Source organism: Pantherophis guttatus, chromosome 10 (genome assembly GCF_059756535.1).
Source record: "Pantherophis guttatus breed Tessera chromosome 10, ASM5975653v1, whole genome shotgun sequence".
NCBI lineage: Eukaryota > Metazoa > Chordata > Lepidosauria > Squamata > Colubridae > Pantherophis > Pantherophis guttatus.
Genome location: NC_142072.1, coordinates 4,508,692 through 4,529,738, shown reverse-complemented (window position 1 = coordinate 4,529,738; position 21,047 = coordinate 4,508,692). Strand labels below are relative to the sequence as shown.

The 21,047-nt window shown below is 47.6% G+C and overlaps 1 protein-coding gene across 19 annotated transcripts in view; it reads right to left on the bottom strand.

Annotated features, from left to right (window-relative positions):
- Positions 1 to 4,016: 4,016 nt before the first annotated feature.
- Positions 4,017 to 21,047, bottom strand: part of LIPE (lipase E, hormone sensitive type) — a 29,477-nt gene continuing 12,446 nt past the window's right edge. For 3 of the 19 annotated variants that reach the window (XM_087876828.1, XM_087876836.1, XM_087876821.1), the window contains exons 2-10: positions 17,287 to 17,819; positions 13,667 to 13,757; positions 11,786 to 11,931; positions 10,489 to 10,674; positions 9,043 to 9,337; positions 6,968 to 7,195; positions 6,647 to 6,748; positions 5,461 to 5,831; positions 4,017 to 4,863 (exon numbers count right to left, since the gene is read on the bottom strand). In XM_087876828.1, the coding sequence (XP_087732954.1) occupies positions 4,306 to 4,863; positions 5,461 to 5,831; positions 6,647 to 6,748; positions 6,968 to 7,195; positions 9,043 to 9,337; positions 10,489 to 10,674; positions 11,786 to 11,931; positions 13,667 to 13,757; positions 17,287 to 17,819 (2,510 nt within the window). In that variant the 3' untranslated portion in view covers positions 4,017 to 4,305. Of the gene's footprint in view, positions 4,864 to 5,460; positions 5,832 to 6,391; positions 6,749 to 6,967; positions 7,196 to 9,042; positions 9,338 to 10,488; positions 10,675 to 11,785; positions 11,932 to 13,666; positions 13,758 to 17,286; positions 17,820 to 17,941; positions 18,004 to 18,866; positions 19,024 to 19,769; positions 19,849 to 21,047 lie in introns of all 19 variants that reach the window. The other 16 variants (XM_087876826.1, XM_087876833.1, XM_087876820.1 and 13 more) reach the window with 12 other exon arrangements.

The following is a 21,047-nucleotide window of genomic DNA, read 5'->3' as shown; positions in this document are numbered from 1 at the left end:
GCAACGTTTAAGACTTGTGGACTTCAACTCCCAGAATTCCTCAGCCAGTTGGGAGTTGAAGTCCACAAGTCTTAAAAGTTGCCAAGGTTGGGGACCAGAGGGTTGGATTACAACTCCCATCTTCCCAGCTGGCAAGTGGGAGGGGAGTTCCAGTCCAATGCATCTACTCAGTTCTTCGGTCGCCCCATAGGAAGCTGAACTCTCCCCTCCAGTTGCTCCTGTTTCTCTATTTGCAATGTACCCCAAATTGGTGCCTTCAGAGGGTTGGACTACAACTCCCATCTCCCCAGCTGGCAGGATTGCGGTTGCAGTCCAAGCAGGGCACCAGCTTGGGGATAATGTACTTGAGAGACCTACAAAGTTAAATAACGGAGCAATCCATGGAGTGCAACTGAGAAAGAAAACAGAATCCTAAATCCTTAAGTAAGTTCTTCAGGATGGTAATATTCATATGATCGGTTTGATAACAGAATAAGAGAGTTGGAAGGGACCTTGGAGGTCTTCTAGTCCAACCCCCTGCTCAGGCAGGAGAGCCTCTACTAGACCATTTCAAAACAAGAGCTTGTTCAGTCTGTTCTTAAAAACCTCCAGTGAGGAGCACCCACAATTTCTGGAGGCCAACCAATTCCACCGATTAATTGTTCTGTCAGGAATTTTTTCCTTAGTTCCAGGTTGCTTCTCTCCTTGATTAGTTTCCATCCCTTGCATCTTCTGATGTTCTGACCCACCACTAGATCAAGACACTGGATCTGTTCCAGTGGTGGGATCCAGTGAACCGGTGGTGGCAGTGGGAGGCTGTGCCCACCTGCCCGGTTCTGTGCATGCACGGAAGCATCTTGTATGAAGTCATGCATACACGGCCACGAGTGAACCAGTAGCGATGGGATTTGCAACCCACTACTGATAGAATAGAATAATTTTATTTCTATACCGCCCTTCTCCCGAAGGACTCAGGGCGGTGTACAGCCTATTAAAAACACAAGACAACATCAGTTAAAATAGTTTAAAATTATTAAATGAATTCGGCTCAATTTAAAACCCCAGGAATTTAAAACCCAATTTAAAATTGTTATGTTGATAGCCCAGCCTGGCGGATCTGTTCCCCTAATTTTTCCTTCCCACCACAGCTCAGTGAGGCAAGTTGAATTGAGAAATGAAAACCGGCCTGAAATTACAAGATAGCGGGACGCTTGCTTCCTCCTTTACACATCCTTCCTCATTTGGCACAAAACCGCAATTCTCGTGCCGTTTCCTGACTTGGAGGTGCAGGAAAAGTTCTCGGGCCGGCCTTGTCCTCAGACAAGGTTACAAACAGCTGATAGATCAGATGTTCGCAAGAGAATCACCCTGCGTATCCTGCAAATGTTCTTGGGGGTCATAAAATTCAAGATAGCGGCCAATTTTGTCAGACCGCACCCCCACAGAAGATAGTGTTATCTTGACTCCTTCCTTCCTCTCTCCCCACCCGATATCCTGAATTGAAATTGTTTGCGGGGGAAAAATCCTTCTATATCCAAAACCAGCCACTAATAAGATTGTGACTGTATTTCTGTGGTTCTACAAAACCTATGAAGCAGGGGCGAAATCCAGCAGGTTCTGGAGAACCGGTAGCGGAAATTTTGAGTAGTTTCAGAGAACAGGCAAATGCCACCTCTGGCTGGCCCCAGAGTGGGGTGGAAATGGAGATTTTGCAGCATCCTTCCCCAAGGAGTGGGGAGGGAATGGAGATTTTGCAGTATCCTTCCCCTGCCCCGCCCACCAAGCCCCGCCCACCGAACCGGTAGGGAAAAATTTCAGATTTCACCCCTGCTCTGAAGGCAGACTTTGCATGCAGAGAGCGTCAAAAAGCAGAAAGAAATGCTGTGAGATTGAAAATGGGAATTAAGGCATTTTTCTCTCTTTAACCAAACTTGGCATTCATATTCTGATTCACCGAAGATTATATTAATCTTGGGGTTTGGATTAACGGTTAGGCTGAGAACGATATTCAGGGTTTACATCACAACTAGCAAAGACACGATGCCTTGGGAATTCTCCCAAGTGCCAATCTCTGGATTTTTGCTTTTTCTTGAAGACGTTTTACTTCTTGTCTAAGAAGCTTCTTCAGTTCTGACTGAATGGTAGAAGATGGATTTATATTCCTCTTAGTCATCTGGTCGTTAGCACTCTCTGAGAGAGATATTGAGGCTACTTGGAGGCTTATCTCGGTGCACCCAGGGTCCCTTGAATAGGTGTGGAAATGGGTGTGGAACCTTCTTGGAACTGGTGAAAGGATTGTGTTGTAAACAGGAGATAAGTGGTGTCATTTCCCTCCTCCTGTGTTGAGACAGGGCTGTTCAATTTTGACATAAATGGCCTCTTTGATCCCTCTTTCAAACCAGCAACCCTCTGTGTCCAAAATGTGAGTTTTGCTGTCTTCAAAAAAGTGGCCTTTTGTCTTTCAAATGCAGATGGGCTGCTGGATCTTGTCCTGATGGGTTTGTTCTCCTATATTGACAGCTCATGAGAAAGGTGCTAATGGCCAGATGACTGCAAGGAACATAAATCTATTCTCCACCAGTCAGAACTGAAGAAACTTCTTGGATGAGAAGCAAAACGTCTTCAAGGAAAAACAAAGTCCACATGTTTTCTGAGGTTTTCGCGGGTGTTTGTATGTAGGTCTTTGGTTATTCGGGTTTTCTCCCGCGTAAAATTGGAAGTGTCTTGGCGACGTTTCGACGAAGTCTCATGCGTCATCTTCAGGCTGGTGTTTTCGGCTTCGTGCTTCTGACACGAAGCCGAAAACACCAGCCTGAAGATGACGCATGAGACTTCGTCGAAACGTCGCCAAGACACTTCCAATTTTACGCGGACGAAAACCCGAATAACCAAAGACACACACACACACACATATATAGAAGAGGCGATAGACATCACGATCTCCGGAACGTTTAAAAGTTTAAAAGTTTTTATTTTAAAACTTGTGCTAACCTTTCGTCGGCCCCTACCGACTTCGTCAGAGTATAAAATCCCCATTGACGAAGTCGGTAAGGGCCGACGAAAGGTTAGCACAAGTTTTAAAATAAAAACTTTTAAACTTTTAAACGTTCCGGAGATCGTGATGTCAATTGCAGCCATAGCTCAGTGAAATCAATAGGCAGCAAAATGCATGCTTGCTGTCTGAAGAAGCCTAGGATAGAGGATAGTGGATGTGATTTCACTGAGCTATGGCTGCAATTTGAGAAACTTGGTTTACGTAGGAAAATACAAAGTTTTTACAGCTGCGGGGTTTTTTTTTTTCCAACCTTACCTGGAATTTACTTCCACACGACACTCCCCTCCCTACCCCACCCCCCACCCCCGTTTCAGCCTCCAAGTACAGAGGAAACGTCACTCAAAATCAAACCAGCTTTTATTTACAAAAATAAGTTCTCCTGCTTAGTCCCAGAAGCAAGCCGAAAACCGCAGCTTTTCGGAGAGGTTCCCGTGTTCCCGAGACCTTCCCTCCCCCCCCCTCGGTTTATAATAACAACAGCGTTCCCCCAAGGCAACCCGGTGAAGTGGATAGAAAAGAGAATTGTGAGAACGGAAAAAAAATTTTTTTCAGTGCAAGGCAAAGTATTTCACTCAAAACATGGCTGACACCCTGGTTTTTTTGGGGGGGGGCGCAATGAGGCAAGGCAGTGACTGTGAATACTTTTTGTGCAAATGAGCGGAAGACTCAAAAGTGTTTGAAGAGTTAATTCATTGGCTGGCCCGCATGGACCAAACACCATCATCCTCTCCCTCTGTGCCAAGAGGAAGGCCAGGGTTGTGCTTCCGGTGGCTAGGAATGGATTCTTAGGATTTGATAGAAACACACACACACACACACACCCGTCCCACCCCCAAGTACATCTCCCTAAAAATCTTTACCTAATACTGAGATCAAAAAGTGTGTGTGTGTGGAGTGGAAAAGTGAGGGCCAAGGTGAGTTGTGAACTGGGACGTCGAGAATATTCTGCTCGGATTCGACACAAACAGAGAAAAACCGGCTGTAGAGTTTTACGCAGCTTTTTTTTTTTTTTCCTTTTTAAAAAAATCCAAACAGGTCTATAAAAGCATCCTTCCGGAGAGATGAGATGAACGGAGACGTCGGGACAAACGGTCGCCCCAGGTTCGGTTAGCCACGGAGTCAGGCAGCAAGAGCGATTTCCCCTTCGAGGGTTTTTGGAGGAGTCCATCCAAAGTGTGAAGGGGAAGGGGGGGGAAAGCACCACTGCGAATTGCACACCATGTCGAGACACAAGGTCTGAGGGTGGGGATAGGATGGGAGGGGGGGGGCCCTCAGGCCCCCACCCCTCTGCCCGAGGTGCTACTCGAAGAGCCAGAATCCTGGCCGGGAATGATAGCGGCGTTTAAGATGGGACCGGCAGTCGGAGGCGTGCTGATGTTCTTGGCTTTGTTTTGCTGGTCCAAGGAACGGCCCCCAGTTCCAGGGGGTTCTGGAGTTTTGCTGGTGGTTTGAGCCTCCTCGTTGGGGTTAGCGGTCCTGGTTTCTGCCGTTGGATTGTGCGACGCTTTGTGTTGAGGGAGGACTCCGTTCTCCTGGATGGGAGGGAGGTCGGCATTCACAGCCACGGCTGGAGAAGTTCGCTCCAGTTTGCGATGTTTCGGGAGGGCGGCCGGGGGCGGTGGTGGGGCAGCGTCGGAAGGGACCAGAATGCTCCGGATGAGCTCTGTGCAGACGGCCGAGGCCTGGCGGGTTTCGCGGCACAACTGGGACAGGCTGAGAAAGCCGTGGGGCAAATCTTGCACCACTCGCAGAGTGACCGGCTGACCGAGGGCCCGCAACCTCTGGGCAAACATCACGGAGTCGTCCAACATGGGATCCAGAGCACACGCCTAAGGAGAAGAAATGGTCGGAGCCTGTAAATCAGGGTGAAATGCTCCCGGTTCGGACCGGATCGCCTGATCCGGTAGCGATGGTGGCGGGTGGTTCGGAGAACCGGTAGCAAAAATCCTTGCCCCCCCCACCATGCCCAGCTGAGCCACACGACCATCAGAGGCTTTTTTTTTTTAATTTTTAAAAGCATGTTTTCTACAACCTCTTTGGCCGAAAAAAATGCTTTTAAAAGTAAAAAAAAAAAAAAGCCTCTGATGATCGCGCGGCTCAGCTGGGATCGTCAGAGGCTTTTAAAAGCCTTTTTTCTACAACCTCTTCGGCCGAAAAAGTTGTAGAAAAAATGTTTTTAAAAGAAAAAAAAAAAGCCTCTGACGATCAGGCAACTCAGCTGGGATCGTCAGAGGCTTTTAAAAGCATTTTTTCTACAACCTCTTCTGGGAGTTGAAGTCCACCCATCTTCAAGCTACCAAGGTTGAGAAACACTGGGGTAGGCTATGTGCAAGCCCGCTCACTCCCCAACTTCCACATCTACCCAACCCTACTCCCACCCCCTCCCAACCCACCCCCTTTCCCGGCCCCTGCCCCGGCGTGCTCACCACGATATGGATCGGAGGGAGTCCCTTCAACATTTCATCCGGGGCCAAAAGGGGAGACATGAAGGGGTTCTTGACGATGGGCGACATCTCCAGAGGCAGGCTGGCACCAGGCTGGCTGCTGCGTAGCGGCTGGAAGCCGTCAGGAAACATCAAGCTCTCGAGTTTCCTGGAGGAGAAGGCCTCTTGGTCCTGGTCGGAGAAGAAGAAGGTGGGCTGATCTTCGGGGTCTGGAGTGGTGGAGCATGAGCCTCGCTGGACATCGGGGGACCCCAAGAAATTTTGACATGTCTGGCTCTTTTTCCGGGAATCTTTATGGCTGGCAAATGTCTTCGATTTCAAGCTCGTCTCGGAGGCGCTTTTCCTCAAGGCTTCTGCACGGAACAAAAGAGTAACAGAGTTGAAAGGGACTTGGAGAATCCCAGGGTCAAATGATTCGCAACCTTCCCGGCGCCTTCGGACAAGCGAAGTCAATGGGGGAAAGCAAGATTTTCATTTCTAACCACCCACCGAGCAAAAATTTCCATCGTTAAGCAAAGCAGTTCGGTGAGTTTTGCCCCATTCTACGACCTTATGTGGCCGCCGTTGTTAAGCGAAGCACTGCAGCCGTTAAGTGAATCTGGCTTCCCCGCTGACTTTGGCTTGTCAGGAGCTCGCAAAAGGGGGATCATGTGACCCTGGGGACACTGCGACAGTCACAAACACACGCCGGTTTTGCCGAGCGCCTGAATTTTGATCACACGTGACCCCGGGGAATGCTGCGACGGTCGTAAGTGTGAAAAGCCGGCCACGGGTTGCTTTTTTGAGGTGCCGTTGCAACTTCCAATGGTCGCAAAATGAACAATTTAGTCGACCCCCCCCCGTGTAGTTACAATGCCCTGAGTTTTGAAAGCAGCGGTGCCTCATTTCGGCGAGAGAAAAGGACAGGTCCTACCAAGTGCTGGAATTAGTAAGGCGTTTGGGAGCATCGGCACCAGCCGGCTACGGGACGCCATAGGGAGCCCGGATGGTTTCTCAGAGCTGGTGCCACGTCTGCCGCGGGAAGGCGAAGAAGAGGAAGGCAGGAGTAGACGAAGCAGGGGAGCTTGGCAGCCTGGAGCCCGAATGAGCCCCTTCTTACCACTTCCTGCACCTGCCCTGTTGTGCTTGCCTGTCTTGTCCATCAAAGAGCCAACCAAGGCGGACGCACCCAGGCGCAAGTCTCGGAAGAGGAGGGCCGTGTTATGGCGCATCATGTTCATGGGGTCCAGTTTCTCCAAGGTCAAGTCGTCTGGCTGCTCGGACTCCATTCCTTAGGGTTGGGAGACAAAAAAAAAAAGTGAGGAAGGGGAAGTACCGTATTTTTCGGAGTATAAGACAGACAACCAGCATCTTGAACTGGGTCCAATCCTTCCTAAATTCCTCCAGTTCCGACACAGATGCCTGGTTTTCTGTTGCCAGACCCATCTTGGTCCCTTCTTGTCCCACCTCCCTAAACGTGGGAGCCCCCCCTCTCCCCATTTTCCCTCACCTGCGTAGGCACTGAGGCATTTGCACAAGACGCTGAGAGGCAGGAGCGGGTCCAGCAGCGTGAGAAGGCGCGAGGGCGAGGCGGCGGCCTCCAAGAGGGTGACGGGGTAGGCCGCCATGATCCCATCCGGCATCTTGATCCCAAAAGAAGCGGCGCGCATGGAGACGGTGATGCAGAGGTTGCCGCCGGCGCTGTCCCCGGCAAGGCACACCGTTTGTGCTGTGGAGCCTGCCGAGGGACGGAAAGGAAGAGGAGTCAGAACCGGGATGGTGGCGACGAAGAGAGAGAAGCAGAGAAACGAAATGACAGATTAACAGAAGTTGGAAGGGACCTTGTAGGTCATCTAGTCCAACCCCCCGCCCAAGCAGGAGACCCTACACCATTTCTGACAAATGGCAATCCAGTGATGAAAGTCCCACAAATTCTGAGGGCAAGCTATTCAATTGATTGTTCTCACTGTCAGAAAATTTCTCCTTATTTCCAGGTTGAATCTCTCCTTGATCAGTTTCCATCCATTATTCCTTGTCTGGCCTTCAGGTGCCTTGGAAAATAGTTTGACCCCTTCCTCTCTGTGGCAGCCCCTCAAATATTGGAAGACTGCTATCCTGTCTCCTCTGGTCCTTCTCTTCACTAGACTAGCCTTGCCCAGTTCCTGCAATCGTTCATCGTATGTTTAATGGTTTGCGGTCTGTGTGTTTGTTTGTTTGTGGTTTGCAGGTCCAAAACTAAAATGGTGGGCATGACCTTGTGATTCCAAGTATTGCCACTATGGCTGTAATCTCCTCAGCTGTTTTGAGGATAAGAAGCACACCTGAAACTGATGAATCTTAAGATTGGAGTACAGACAGACAGACACACAGGTACAAAATTAAGATAAATTCTCTCAGGGTCTCCCTTGGAGAAAAAAAGGCAACATTCAAAATCCCCCCGTTTGTAGATGTCTCCCAGACTCCCCCACTTTTAATTACTGACTTATAGGTGGCCAAGCTATGAACTGATTCCCAAAAGAAGTAGACTTGTTTGGACAAATATAATGAAATATGAGACTCATTTATATAAAATACAGTAGGTTAAAGAAACATATAACTATCAAGTGCATTAGAAATATAGGCGTACTTGAACAATGTTTGCAGCAGGTAAAAGTATATATAGAATATAGATAAGATAAATATTACAAACTATTCTAAAAATACAAGTTCCAAACTATTCTAAAAATAGATAGATATGTATGTATGTATGTGTGTATAAATTTTTGTATACCAATTTTGGATAATTAGTATCATACTGTCTTATGATACTAATTTTTGTTGCATTTTTTTCCACTTGTTTTTAAACCTCTTTGCTTTTTCTCTATCCTAATTATTACTATGGTTTGTCGCACAGCCAGCCAGATGTTCAGGCTGGATTTGGCAAGAACCTGGGATAGGCAGATGTGGATGTTTGATGGAGTTTCGAGCTATCGTCGTGGGACGTAAGCTGTTTCGAGTAAATCTGCCTTTTGTAATTGACCAATGGTAAATTTTGTTCCTTTTCTTTTTTCTGTTATTATTTCGAAAGCAATAGAAAATAAATTAAAACGTTACAGGTAGTCCTCAATTTATAACCATTCATTTACTGACTGCTCGAAGGGATGAGGCACTGAAGAAGTTTGACTTTTAGCCGTTTTTCACACATTTAAAGGACTGTCAGAGAGCATCCCCGTCGTTAACATGTTCACACTTATGGCCACTGCAGTATCCTCGGACTCAGGGGGTCAAAACTGAGATGCGTGGCAACTGGCATGTACTTATGATGGTTGCGGTGTCCCGGGGTCACGCGATGATCCCCTTTTTGAGACCTTCTGACAAGCCAAGTCAAAGGAGAAGCCCCTTAGCCACCATGTTAAACCAGATTCACTTAACATCACTTAATCCCCTTAGTGGCAAGAAGCGTTGAAAAATGGGGCAAAACTTACTTAACGGCCTTGCTCCGGGGGGGAAATTTGCCAAATTGTAGTTATAAATCAAGGACTACCTGCATTGATTTGTCCTCTTGTGCCTCCCCTGGAGGGAGGGGCTGCCCCCCCAAATCCTTACCCAGGAGGTGGCAGTTTTTAAGGGCCCAGCAGTAGGCAAAGAAGCATTCCTCTAACGCTCGTGGGAACGGAGCCTCGGGTGACAGCGAGTAGTCGATAGAAAGGATAGGGGCCCCCAATTCCTGAGCCCACGATTTCAGGTAGGGCTCGTGCGACTTGGAAGTCTGGGCTACGAAACCCCCTCCGTGAAAATGCACCACGAGGTAGGGAGAACGGGGCAGGGTCTTGGATTTCCAGGGTAGCTCCAGGGCCAGCGTTCCTTCCGGTCGCATCAATTTCAGCAATTCTTCACTATCCTACAGAGAAGAAACAGATCGCAGGGTTAGATCCCACAAGGCTTAGAGCAGGCCTCTCGTTGCTTCCTCCCCAGGGATCTTGTGACAAACTTGAGCACCTGTTTCTGGGAAGCATTTTGGCGAGCTGCAAAGGAGGAAAACACAGAAGATTGATTTAATCAGAATAGAGCTGGAAGGGACTTTGGAGGTCTTCTAGTCCAACCCCCTGCTGAACCCCGTTTATATATTATAAACAATATATTTGTTTATAACATTATTGGGTGTTTTGTCTTGGCCAAATTGTTTAATTCGGTTTTATTCTGTTTTTAAATGTTGTATTTATCTGTTTTATTCTGTGGCTGTTCACCGCCCTGAGTCCTTCGGGAGTAGGGCAGTATACAAATCCAATCAATGAAATGAATGAAATGAAGCAGGAGACCCTATACCAGTGATGGCTAACCTTTTTGCCATCACGTGCCAGGAAGGGGGGGGGCAGGGGAGGTTCGCGCGCACGTGTGTCCACACCCATAATTCTATGCGCCCCACCCCGTGCATGCGCGTGTGACCCCTCCCTGCCCCCCCCACTATTGGCACGTGATGGCCCGTTTTTCTTTCTCACCTGGCTCCAGATCCTCTCTATGCATCTGGGGAGGGCGAAAACAGCCTTCCCCACTCCCTCGGAGGCCCGAAACGGCCCATTTCCCAACTTCCAGTTGGACAGGAAGTGATGTCTTTTGCTGTCCCCAGCCTCCAGAGACTCCCGGAGCTAAGCTGGCGTGCCAGGCGACATGGCTCCACGTGCCACCTGTGGCACGCGTGCCATAGGTTCGCCATCACGGCCCTATACCATTTCAGACAGTTGGCTGTCCAGTCTTTTCTTAAAAACTTCCAGTGATGGCGCACCCGACAACTTCTGGTGGCAAGCTGTTCCACTGGTCAACCAGGCGGCTGCTCTTCTGGTTTCCGGCATGCATGCGCCTGCTCCCGTTTTGGCACTTGGTGCCAAAAAGATTCGCCAACATTGTTCTAAGCCATCTCCTGCCTTGGGCACGAGGTTTCCTTGTTTGCCAATGATAAGTTTTGCTTTCATCAACATGCTTGGAACGAGCGATTGCTCAGCCTGTTGGTTCCGCTGAGGGCGGGCGGATCTGGGCCTTCACACCTGTCCGTACCTGTCCTTCACGCAGCTCGTGGGAAATGAGCCTCATCTGGACGGCTCCTGGCCCAGTGTGGGCCACCGGAGGTGTGATGGTAACAGTCAGTTTGGGGTTAGAAACCAGAGGCAGTTCGAAGGAATGGGGTGGGACCAGCAAGGCTCGGGACATCCGGACCTGAGAGGAAGCCATGCTGGCCAGCGACTGCAATGAGAGGACAAGATAAAACAGAGATTAAAAACTGGCCTCCCTTCAAATATCCGATATCTTTCCATAAGGATTCAACGTACAGAACTTGTTGAGTAACAAGAGACCAGATTAAAGGTAAAGCTAAAGGTTACTCTCGCACATATGTGCTAGTTATTCCTGACTCTAGGGGGCGGTGCTCATCTCTGTTTCAAAGCCGAAGAGCCAGCGCTGTCCGAAGACGTCTCCGTGGTCATATGGCCGGCATGACTCAACGCCAAAGGCGCACGGAACGCTGTTCCCTTCCCACCAAAGCTGGTCCCTATTTTTCTACTTGCGTTTTTTACGTGCTTTCGAACTGCTAGGTTGGCAGAAGCTGGGACAAGTAACGGGAGCTCACCCTGTTATGCGGCGCTCGGGATTCGAACTGCTGAACTGTCAACCTTTCGATCGACAAGCTCAGCGTCGTAGCCACTGAGCCACCGCGTCCCTTAGGGACCAGATTAGGTCCTTCAGATATCTCCTGTCTTTCCTCTTGTCTGTCCATGAGGACACTTGTTTGACCTGACACTTGCAGGTAGTCCTCGACTTACGACAGTTCATTTAGTGACCGTTCAAAGTTACAACGGCACTGAAATGAATGACTTATGACCATTTTTCACTTCTACGACCGTTGCAGCATCCCCATGATCAAAATTCAGACATTTGGCAACTGGTTTTGTATTTATGACGGTCGTAGTGTCCCGGGGTCATGTGATCGTTTTTTGGTGACCTTCTGACAAGCAAAGTCAATGGGGAGGCCGGATTCACTTAACAACCATGTTACTCACTTAACAACTGTAGTGATTCACTTAACAACGGTGGCAATAAAGGTCATAAATGGGGCAAAACTCACAACCAATGTCTCACTTAGCAAAAGAAATTTGGGACACAATTGTGGGTGTAAGTCAACCTGTATAGTAAAAGTTATAGTAACCATAACATAAACAATAAACAATGTTTGTGTATCCTTATGAACCTCTTTCAGATCTGCTCTTTCTTTTGATTGATTTATTTCCCCCCAACCCAGAAAATATTGCTGGAGGGGTTCCGGTGAGGGACCCCCTTTTTTCCCAGCAGGACTACTCACCGCTAGCAACTCCGTCTCGGTGAGGTTCCAAAATCTCTTCCAGAAATGGACATCCAAGTTCTGAGTAATGCGTTCAAACTCTGATCCTCGCAGTTCAGGGTCAATGGCGAACTTCCCACTCATGAAGAGAGAGCCAGCAGCCACTCCTGCAGGAAGGAAGGAAAGAAGGAAGGGAAAGGAAGAGATGGATGGATGGAAGGAAGGAAGGAGAACAAGATTAGAGGGAGGAAGAGATAGTGACAGAGAAGAAGGAAGGAAGGAAGGAAGGGAAAGGAAGAGATGAATGGATGGATGGATGGATGGATGGATGGAAGGAAGGAAGGAAGAACAAGATTAGAGGGAGGGAGGAAGATATAGATATAGAGACAGAGAAGAAGGAAGGAAGAAAGGAAGGAAGGAAGGAGAATAAGATTAGAGGGAGGGAGGAAAGGATAGAGACAGAGACAGAGACAGAGAAGTGGAAGGAAGGAAGGAAAAGGGATGGATGGATGGAAGGAGAACAAGATTAAAGAGAGGGAGGAATATATAGAAACAGAGAAGAGGAAGGAAGGAAGGAAGGAAGGAAAGAAAGAAGGGAGATCAAGATCAAAAAGGCTTCCTGCCCGATCCAGAGGAAGGGAAAAGGACAATTAAAAAGCTGATCTCACACAGAAATTGTCACTGAGGGTAGCTGGATTCGCTTAACGACCACGTGCCTTGCTTAACACTTGCACTTGCACTTAACACTTGGCAAAACGGTGATATGATTGGATGTGACTCACTCAATAGCCTTGCCTAGCAGTGGAAATTCCAATCCCAACTGTGTCTGTAAGTGGAGGACAGGCAGTAGTCCTTGACTTACAACAGCTCATTTAGTGACCATTCAAAGTTACGACGGCACTGGAAAAAAAAGGGACCGTTTTTCACACAACCACTGCAGCTTCCTCACGGTCACGTGATCAAAATTCAGATGCTTGGCAACTGACTCACATTTATGACGGTTGCAACGTCCCGGGGTCACGTGATCAGTTTTTTTTTTTGCAACCTTCCGACAAGTAAAGTCAACGGGGAGGCCAGATTCAATTAAAGACTCTGTTACTAATTTAACACCTGCAGTGCTTCTCTTAACAACTGTGGCAAGGAAGGTCGTAAAACGGGACAAAACTCCCTTAACGAACGTCTCAACCAAATGTTTCTTAACGATTGTGGTCATAACTCGAGAACTACCCATATATTTCAAGAAGCAAGTTCAAACTTCTAAGGCCTAAAATGCAAGGGGAACCGCTTTTTCCCCCAGTGGCATTAATGCACTTCTAATGCCCAGGGGCATTAATGCACTTGGGGGGCTAGGATTCTTGTAGGGACCGCCTCACATTAGGGCAGAGGTCTGCAACCTTAAACACTCAAAGAGCCATTTGGACCCGTTTCCCACAGAAAAGAAAACACCGGGAGCCACAGAAACTCTTCCCGTGCCTGACTGTTTCTTGAGTGGCCACAAAACTAGTGTCAAGTTTCCGAAAGATGCCCTAATTAATTCACTTCAGTTCTCCCTCCCTCCTGCTCATGGCAACTTGAACAACTAGCATATGTAGTTAAATTAAATGTTCTGTTTTCTTCTGAAAGCTTTCTTGGATTTCTCCATCGTTGGCCTACCGGGGAGTTGAAAAGCTCAATAAATTGCGTGCCGGTGGGTGTCACACTTTGGCTGTTGTGACGCATATTTTGAGTGATAGGGAGCCACAGCAGAGGGGTGAAAGAGCCACATGCGGCTCCAGAGCCACAGGTGGCTCCAGAGCCACAGGTTGCTGACTCCTGCATTAGGGGAAGGGAAGGATCAGCAAGGGCAACCCAACCATCATTTAACTCTTACTGTAGGATGAGTACTTGAGTCCTGATACTCACCGATGCTGGAGGTGTTACGTTTGTAATTCTCCCCAAAAGAGACCAGGCTGATGGCGATGGTTTGCAGGAAAGGCCGGATCGAAGGAGCAAACTGCAAGACCAAGAATCAACATGAGAAGTGGCCAGCAATCCTGGTTTCATTTATTTTTTTTTCATGACCACCCAAATCCTGCTTGCCGTTTCAACACCGGCTCCAGAACTGAATTTATACTTACTACTAAAATTATTTTATTTATTCGTGTCAGAAACATCACAATTCAAATAAGGCGTACTATAAGACATAACATTTAAAACATAAAATGCAAAATTAAAATAGAATAGAGAAAATATGGAATGGAATGGAATGGAATGGAATGGAATGGAATGGAATGGAATGGAATAGAATAGAATAGAGATAATATGGAATGGAATAAAGAAAAAATGGAATGGAATATAATGGAATGGAATGGAATGGAATAGAATAGAATAGAATAGAATAGAATAGAATAGAATAGAATAGAATAGAATAGAATAGAATAGAATAGAATAGAATAGAGATAATATGGAATGGAATAAAGAAAAAATGGAATGGAATATAATGGAATGGAATGGAATGGAATGGAATGGAATGGAATAGAATAGAATAGAATAGAATAGAATAGAATAGAATAGAATAGAATAAAGATAATATGGAATGGATTAAAGAAAAATGGAATGGAATGGAATGGAATTTTTGATTGGCCAAGTGTGATTGGACACACAAGGAATTTGTCTTTGGTGCATATGCTCTCAGTGTAAAAGAAAAAATATATATTCATCAAGAATCATAAGATACGACACTTAGTGATAGTCATAGGATACTAAATAAGCAATCAAATCATACTAGAAAACAATAAAAACAATATAAGTTGTAGAGATACAAGCAACATGGATATAGCCATAAGTGGGAAGAGATAGGTTCTTGTAAGGATGAGAAGAAGAATAGTAAAACAGTCTTAATTTGACAGTGTTGAGGGAATTATTTGTTTAGCAGAGTGATGGCATTCGGGGAAAAACTGTCCTTGTGTCTAGTTGTTCTGGTGTGCAGTGCTCTATAGCGTCGTTTTGAGCGTAGTAGTTGAAACAATTTATGTCCAGGATGTGAGGGGTGTGTAGATATTTTCACAGCCCTCTTTTTGACTCATGCAGTATACAGGTCCTCCATGGAAAGCAGGTTGGTAGGAATTGTTTTTTCTGCAGTTCTAATTATCCTCTGAAGTCTGCGTCTGTCTTGTTGGGCAGAGCCAAACCAGACAGTGATGGAGGTGCAGATGACAGACTCAAATCATTCCTCTGGAGAACTGGATCAGCAGCTCCTTGGGCACTTTGAGCTTTCTGAAGTACAAGTGAAATAAGATTTTGCCCAGAAACTAGCAATGTGAATTGCGTTCGGTCGTGCTGCCATGAGATCCTGAAGTGTGCACGGATCGAGACACAAAGGGCAGCTATGCAATAGGTGTTATGGTCACCACAATCGGCAAAGGGCAATAGCCACCGGATAGCTCCAGCAAGGCTGCTGCAAGAGTGACAGGCAAGAGCTGGAGACAGGAGGTGGGAGGGGGGAGAATGCAGGAACGTGCCTGACTGGTTCAAGGCCGGTTGGTCACGGCTGCAGCTTGTACGGGAAAGTGGGAAGAAAAAAAAAAAAAATTAAACAGCAAGGTCACCGCTGCAGTCTGGTGACAGGGAAGACGACAGCTATGACGATGGGCTGTGGCTTCGTAAGGGTCCTTTTTAACGAATTCAAGAGGCAACTCGGGTTGTGTCTTTGTGTTGGGAGGGGTGGAGATGAATAGCTGATAATAAATAACATGAGTTCTGACGTCCGTAGAGCTGTGTTTTTCAACCTTGGGCCCTTTAAGAGGTCTGGACTTCAACTCCCAGAATTCCCCAGCCAGCCAGGCTGGGGAATTCTGGGAGTTGAAGTCCAGACCTCTTAAAGGGCCCAAGGTTGAAAAACACTGTTGTAGAATTAAATGTTCAGCGATCAGCATTCTCACTATGTATGAGTTGGGCGGCTGCATAAATTTGTTTAATAAATAATAATAAAATAACACTGACTTCCTCAGGATGTTTCTGGCCCTCCGGGAAACTATTCTGGCCCTCCGGGCAAACTACTTTATTTCCTCACCCAGTCTCGTGTTTCCACAGGTTCCAAAAACAGACAAAAAAAAAGAAGAAAAAGCAAACAGACTGGGAAAAGGCCACCAAAAATGTGTCAGCAGCAGGAAAACAAAGTCCAATTTCTTCAAAAAAAAATTCAGCTGGGGGTGAGATCAAAGAGCTTAAAATCAATCAGAATAGAGAGCTGGGAGGGATCTTGGAAGTCTTCTACTCCAACTCGCCTTGCTCAAGAAGGAGATCCCATATAATCTGAGACAAGTGGCTGTCCAGTCTCTTCTTAAAACCCGCCAGTGATGGAGCACCTCTCTTCTTAAAAGCCTCCACAACTTCTAGTGGCAAGCTGTTCCACGGGTTAATTTTTCTCACTTTTAGGAAGTTTCTCCTTAATTCCAGGTTGCTTCTTCTCTTTGTTTAGGGTTAGCCATGAAAAAGCTCCTTGGGTGACTTTGGGCCAATCACTAAGGTAATGGTGAGTTCTAGCCTGTCTTAGGCAGGAAAACCAGCTGGGTGTCTTTGGGCCTCTCTCCCTCAGCCCAGCCCACATCACAGGGTTGTTGTTATGGGGAAAATAGGAGAGGGAAGACGTGTTGGATGTGTTTGCCACCTTGAGTTATTTGTAAAAGTAACAAAGGCGGGATACAAACAAATAAACAAACAAACAAACATACATACATACATACATACATATATGATAATCCTAATTATATAGAATAACACAGTTGGAAGGGACCTTGGAGGTCTTCTAGTCCAACCCCCTGCTTAGGCAGGAAACCCTACACCACTTCAGACAAATAGTTATCCAATCTCTTATTAAAAACTTATATATATATAAAGTGTTTTTCTATCGAGGCACCTGGTCTACCCCAACATGTGGGAGGGAGCCTACTGTTTCCTTTTCGCCCTTCAGCTCCAATCCAGGAGCCCTCATGCGGTCGCATTTACGACAAACCATTTTATACCAAATTTATTTTCGCTGATTAAGTCTCCCTTTATTTCTTTATCAGTGAAATATAAATTTTATCTATCTATCATCTATCTATCTATCTATCTATCTATCTATCTATCTATCTATCTATCTATCTATCTATCTATTGGTTCGATTTATATGCCGCCCTTCTCCGGAGACTCAGGGCGGCTTACAATGCTTTTAAGCAAAAGCCTTCATACTTTTGTATATACCTGCTTAGTAGGGCTTTCGGCCACCCCCCAAGCGGTGTTCTTTTTTATACAAAGTCAGCTTATTGCCCCCACAATCCGGGTCCTCATTTTACCTACCTCGGAAGGATGGAAGGCTGAGTCAATCTTGAGCCTGGTGAGATTTGAACTCGCAGTAATTGCAGGCAGCTGGTGCTAGTTAACAGCACTTTAGTCTGCTGCGCCACCAAGGCTCTCTCTCTATATGTACCTGACACTTCCCTCTAGGGTGTGTGGGTTTCACCTCCCCGATTCTGCAAGATGGCCGCCGCACCAATCCTTACCTGAAAGCCCATGCAGCGCCCGTAAAAACACCCCTTCTGCATCGTGACGTATTCCCGGAGAAACTGTTCCGAGAGGCCTCGATCCTCGTGGTTGAAGAGGTACCCGGGGCGGTTCTGGGTCAGCAGATGTTGAGCTAAGTAAACCAAGGCCCGGAGTTGAGTCAAGGCCACACAGTACGCTTCCAGCTCGGAGCAATTGTGGTTGGTACGGAAGAAGATGCTGCGTCGGTTGGCGGCCACGTAACGGCTCTTGTGGATGATGTGAGCCACGCAGCAGCGCACCGTCTGGGCCAAGCTGCGGTAGCCGTTGGCCGGGGTGTGCTCATCGAGGTCGAAGATATGGTAGATGGCGGAGAAGTGGTCGAGCATCGGTTCAAGGCACCGGGCGTGTTCTCGGATGGTGGTGAAGGTGGCCAGGAAACGTTGGCCGGTCTCGGTGGGGACGTTCTGAAAGAACGCCACGTTATCCTCGGCCAGCGTGAGCAAGGTTTGGAAGAGTGGCCGGGCATCCATGGTGCTGGAATTGGGGGAGCCTGCGAAGGGAGGAAGAGAAAGGAATGAAACCGTTCCAGAAGGAAAGAGAGACGAGATGAAGGAGGCGATTTCGGAGGCAGAAGGACGGACGGCGTGGCCCAAACTCCTAACTTTTACTTACATTCTTCTGTCTCAGTTAAATACTCCATAAGGACCACGTAGCTCCTGAAGGACTCCTTGGCCCTACAAGGGGAGGGGGCATCGCTTAATACAGCAGCAGCAATCCTCAAAGGAGTTCCATCTCAGCCCCCCAATTCTTCTCCCCAATTGTCCACTCCTTTGAGGCTGGGCGGGAGGAGGCAGGACGAAGGGACCAAGGACATCATCAGGAGTGGACCAAAGGACATTTGGTCACAGAAAGGGGAGAAAGCTTCAACTTCAGAGGCTTGCAACCTCGACAACTTTTAAGACTTGTGGACTTCAACTCCCAGAATTCTGGGAGTTGAAGTCCATCAGTTGAAGTTTTAAAGTTGCCAAGTACGGACAACCCCCGTCTTAGCCCGTAACTCGTAATTCACGTCTCTCTCCATCTATTTTGACTTCTCTTCTTCAACTCTCCACAAAAAAAAAAAAAAAAGTACAATTGCCACGAATTTCCCTCCTGGGGTGGGGGGAAGGGAAGGTGCAATCCGCAACACCCACAATTTTTGCCAGATTGCCTTTCTCTTTTTTTTCCCACCCCCTCCCCCAGTGGGAGAAAGCCCCCCACCCCAGTTCTCTCCCCAGCCGCGTTTCGGCTACTTAGGAACAGAAGTTTCGGTGGTCTAGTTTCACAGCCTGGAAGACCCTTCCCAGGCACTGTCCCTCCCTCTCCTCACAAACCCCAAAGAAATTTAAGACAAGACATCTCTGCGGCGGAGACCACCCCTCATCCCGCAAAGGAGACGGAGAGAAATGTATTTTGGATTCCCCCCTTTTTTTCCCCCTGAGTTCGCGAAGGGAGCGAGAGAGAGAGATCGGTGGGCATCTCTGCCCAGAGCGGAGACCCTTCCCCAAACAAGACCCTCAACAAATTTCCCCCTGTGCAAGGTCGGATCTCGTCTCACCTCAGGTGGAGTGGGGGGGGGATCCTGCTGCAAGGAGAAGAAGAGGACAACTCACCCGGTGTCAACTAACCGGCATCCAGCCTTTCTCTGATGAAGGGATCGAGTTGCCTTACAATCACTGGCTGGCTTAAAACAACGCTGGGGAAACTGACTCCGCCTTTGGAGGACGAAAAGGAGGGGTCAGTCCAGAAGAGGGGGTGGGAGGAAAGCAGAAGGAGCACCCCCCCCCACCAGGCTTGCTGGGTGAAGGGGTACAGGCTAAACAAGATGCTTAAAATTTCACCCACCACGAGGTCTGGGGAGCAAGGAAAACAGGATGGAAGGACAGATGTCTCTTTCTCTCTGTGTCTTTCTCTCTCTCTTTCTTTCCCCCCCTCTCTTTCACTCTCTTTCTGTCTCTCTCTTTCTCCCCCTTTCTCTCTCCCTCTCTTCCTCTCTCTTTCACTCTTTCTCTCTTTCTGTTTTTCTCTTTCCCTCTCTTCCTCTCTCTCTTTCCCCCTCTTTCACTCTTTGTCTTTCTCTCTCCCTCTTTCACTCTTTCTCTCTCTCCCTCTATCTCTTTCCCTTTCTGTCTCTGTCTCTCTCTTTCTCTCTCTCTCTCTTTCTCTCTCTCCCTCTCTCTCTTTCCCTTTCTGTCTCTGTCTCTCTCTTTCTCTCTCTCTCTTTCTCTCTCTCCCTCTCTTTCTCTCTCTTTGTTTTTCTCTTTCCCTCTCTTCCTCTTTCCCTCTTTCTCTCCCACTTTCACTCTTTGTCTTTCTCTCCCTCTTTCACTTTCTCTCTCTGTCTCTCTTTTTCTTTCTCTCTCCCCCTCTTTCTCTCTCTTTCTCTCTGTCTTTCTCTCTCTCTCTCTCTCTTTCTTTCTTTCACTTTCTTTCTCTCTCTTTCTCCTCTACATGAACTTACTTTTTTCCCAGAGAAGATCATCTCCTCCAGAGACAGGAATTCTTGGCTAGCAGATCAACCTTCCTCTGAAATGCCATTTCTGGAATACATCAGGCACCACAAAGCTGGTCTTTAAGGAGAAATCTGGGTACCCCCATGGCAAGGTTTGGCGGGGCATAAGGGGAAGCGAGAAGTTTTGGAGGTAGGAGGAGCGGGAATGATCAAAGGCGGTTTGGAAAAGAAAACTGCCAGACTTCATACAGGTAGTCCTCAACTTACAACCACAATCGAACCCCAAATTTCTCTTTGCTACTGCCTTCCCCGTTGGCTTTGCTCGTCAGAAGTTCGCAAAAGGGCCTGACCCTGGGACATTGCAAGGTTAGCCATCACTGCCCTAAAATAATGCTTCATGATTCTCGGGTTGAACGATTCTTCCCATTTATTTTATTTATTTATTTTATTTATTTTATTGAATTTCTATACCGCCCTACTCCCGAAGGACTCAGGGCGGTGCACAGCCATGAAATAAAACACATAGATATACAAAATTTAAAATCGAATAAAATGAATTAAATAAATTTGGCTGAATTAGTACCCATCAGCAGAACTTCCATTTGCAAAGGGAACGCTGCTAGAATTATACATTTGCCCCAGATCTCCTGCATGGAATTTCATCGGAACCCGTGAAGTTCAGTTCTAAGAAAAGAGGGATTGTGTTCTTTTCACCACTACACAAACAGGGGCCTTTCTCAACACCTGGCACGCTGCCTCGGCTCTTCACCCCCTTAGGTTCACGAGTCCCGATCAAATGAAGAGGAATCAACTTTTTAAGAGGGGCGTATACTCCCTCATGGAGGGGTAGCTACAGCTCGGGCGCTGCTGGGCCCTGTGACAGGAAAGCAATTCGAGGCTTTATACCAGTGACGGCTAACCTTTTTCCTGTCACGTGCCAAAAGTGGGGGGGGGGAGCACGGGAGGGTTGCGCGCGAACATGCCCATAATTCAAAGCCCCCGCACCCCGTGCATGCATGCACGACCCCTCCGCACTCCCACTTTTGGCACGCGACGGCAAAAAGATTACCGGTGGGCCTGGTAGGCCCGTTATTCGCCCTCCCCAGGCTCCAGAGGCTTTTTTGGAGCCTGGGGTAGGCGAAAACGGCCTTCCCTACCGACCCTGCGGAGGCCGGAAATGGCTCATTTCCCGACTTCCGGTGGGCCTGAAAGGCCCGAAAATCAGCTGGCTGGTGCATGTGTGCACGCTGGAGCTGAGCTAGGGCAAAGCTCGCGTGCCCACAGATA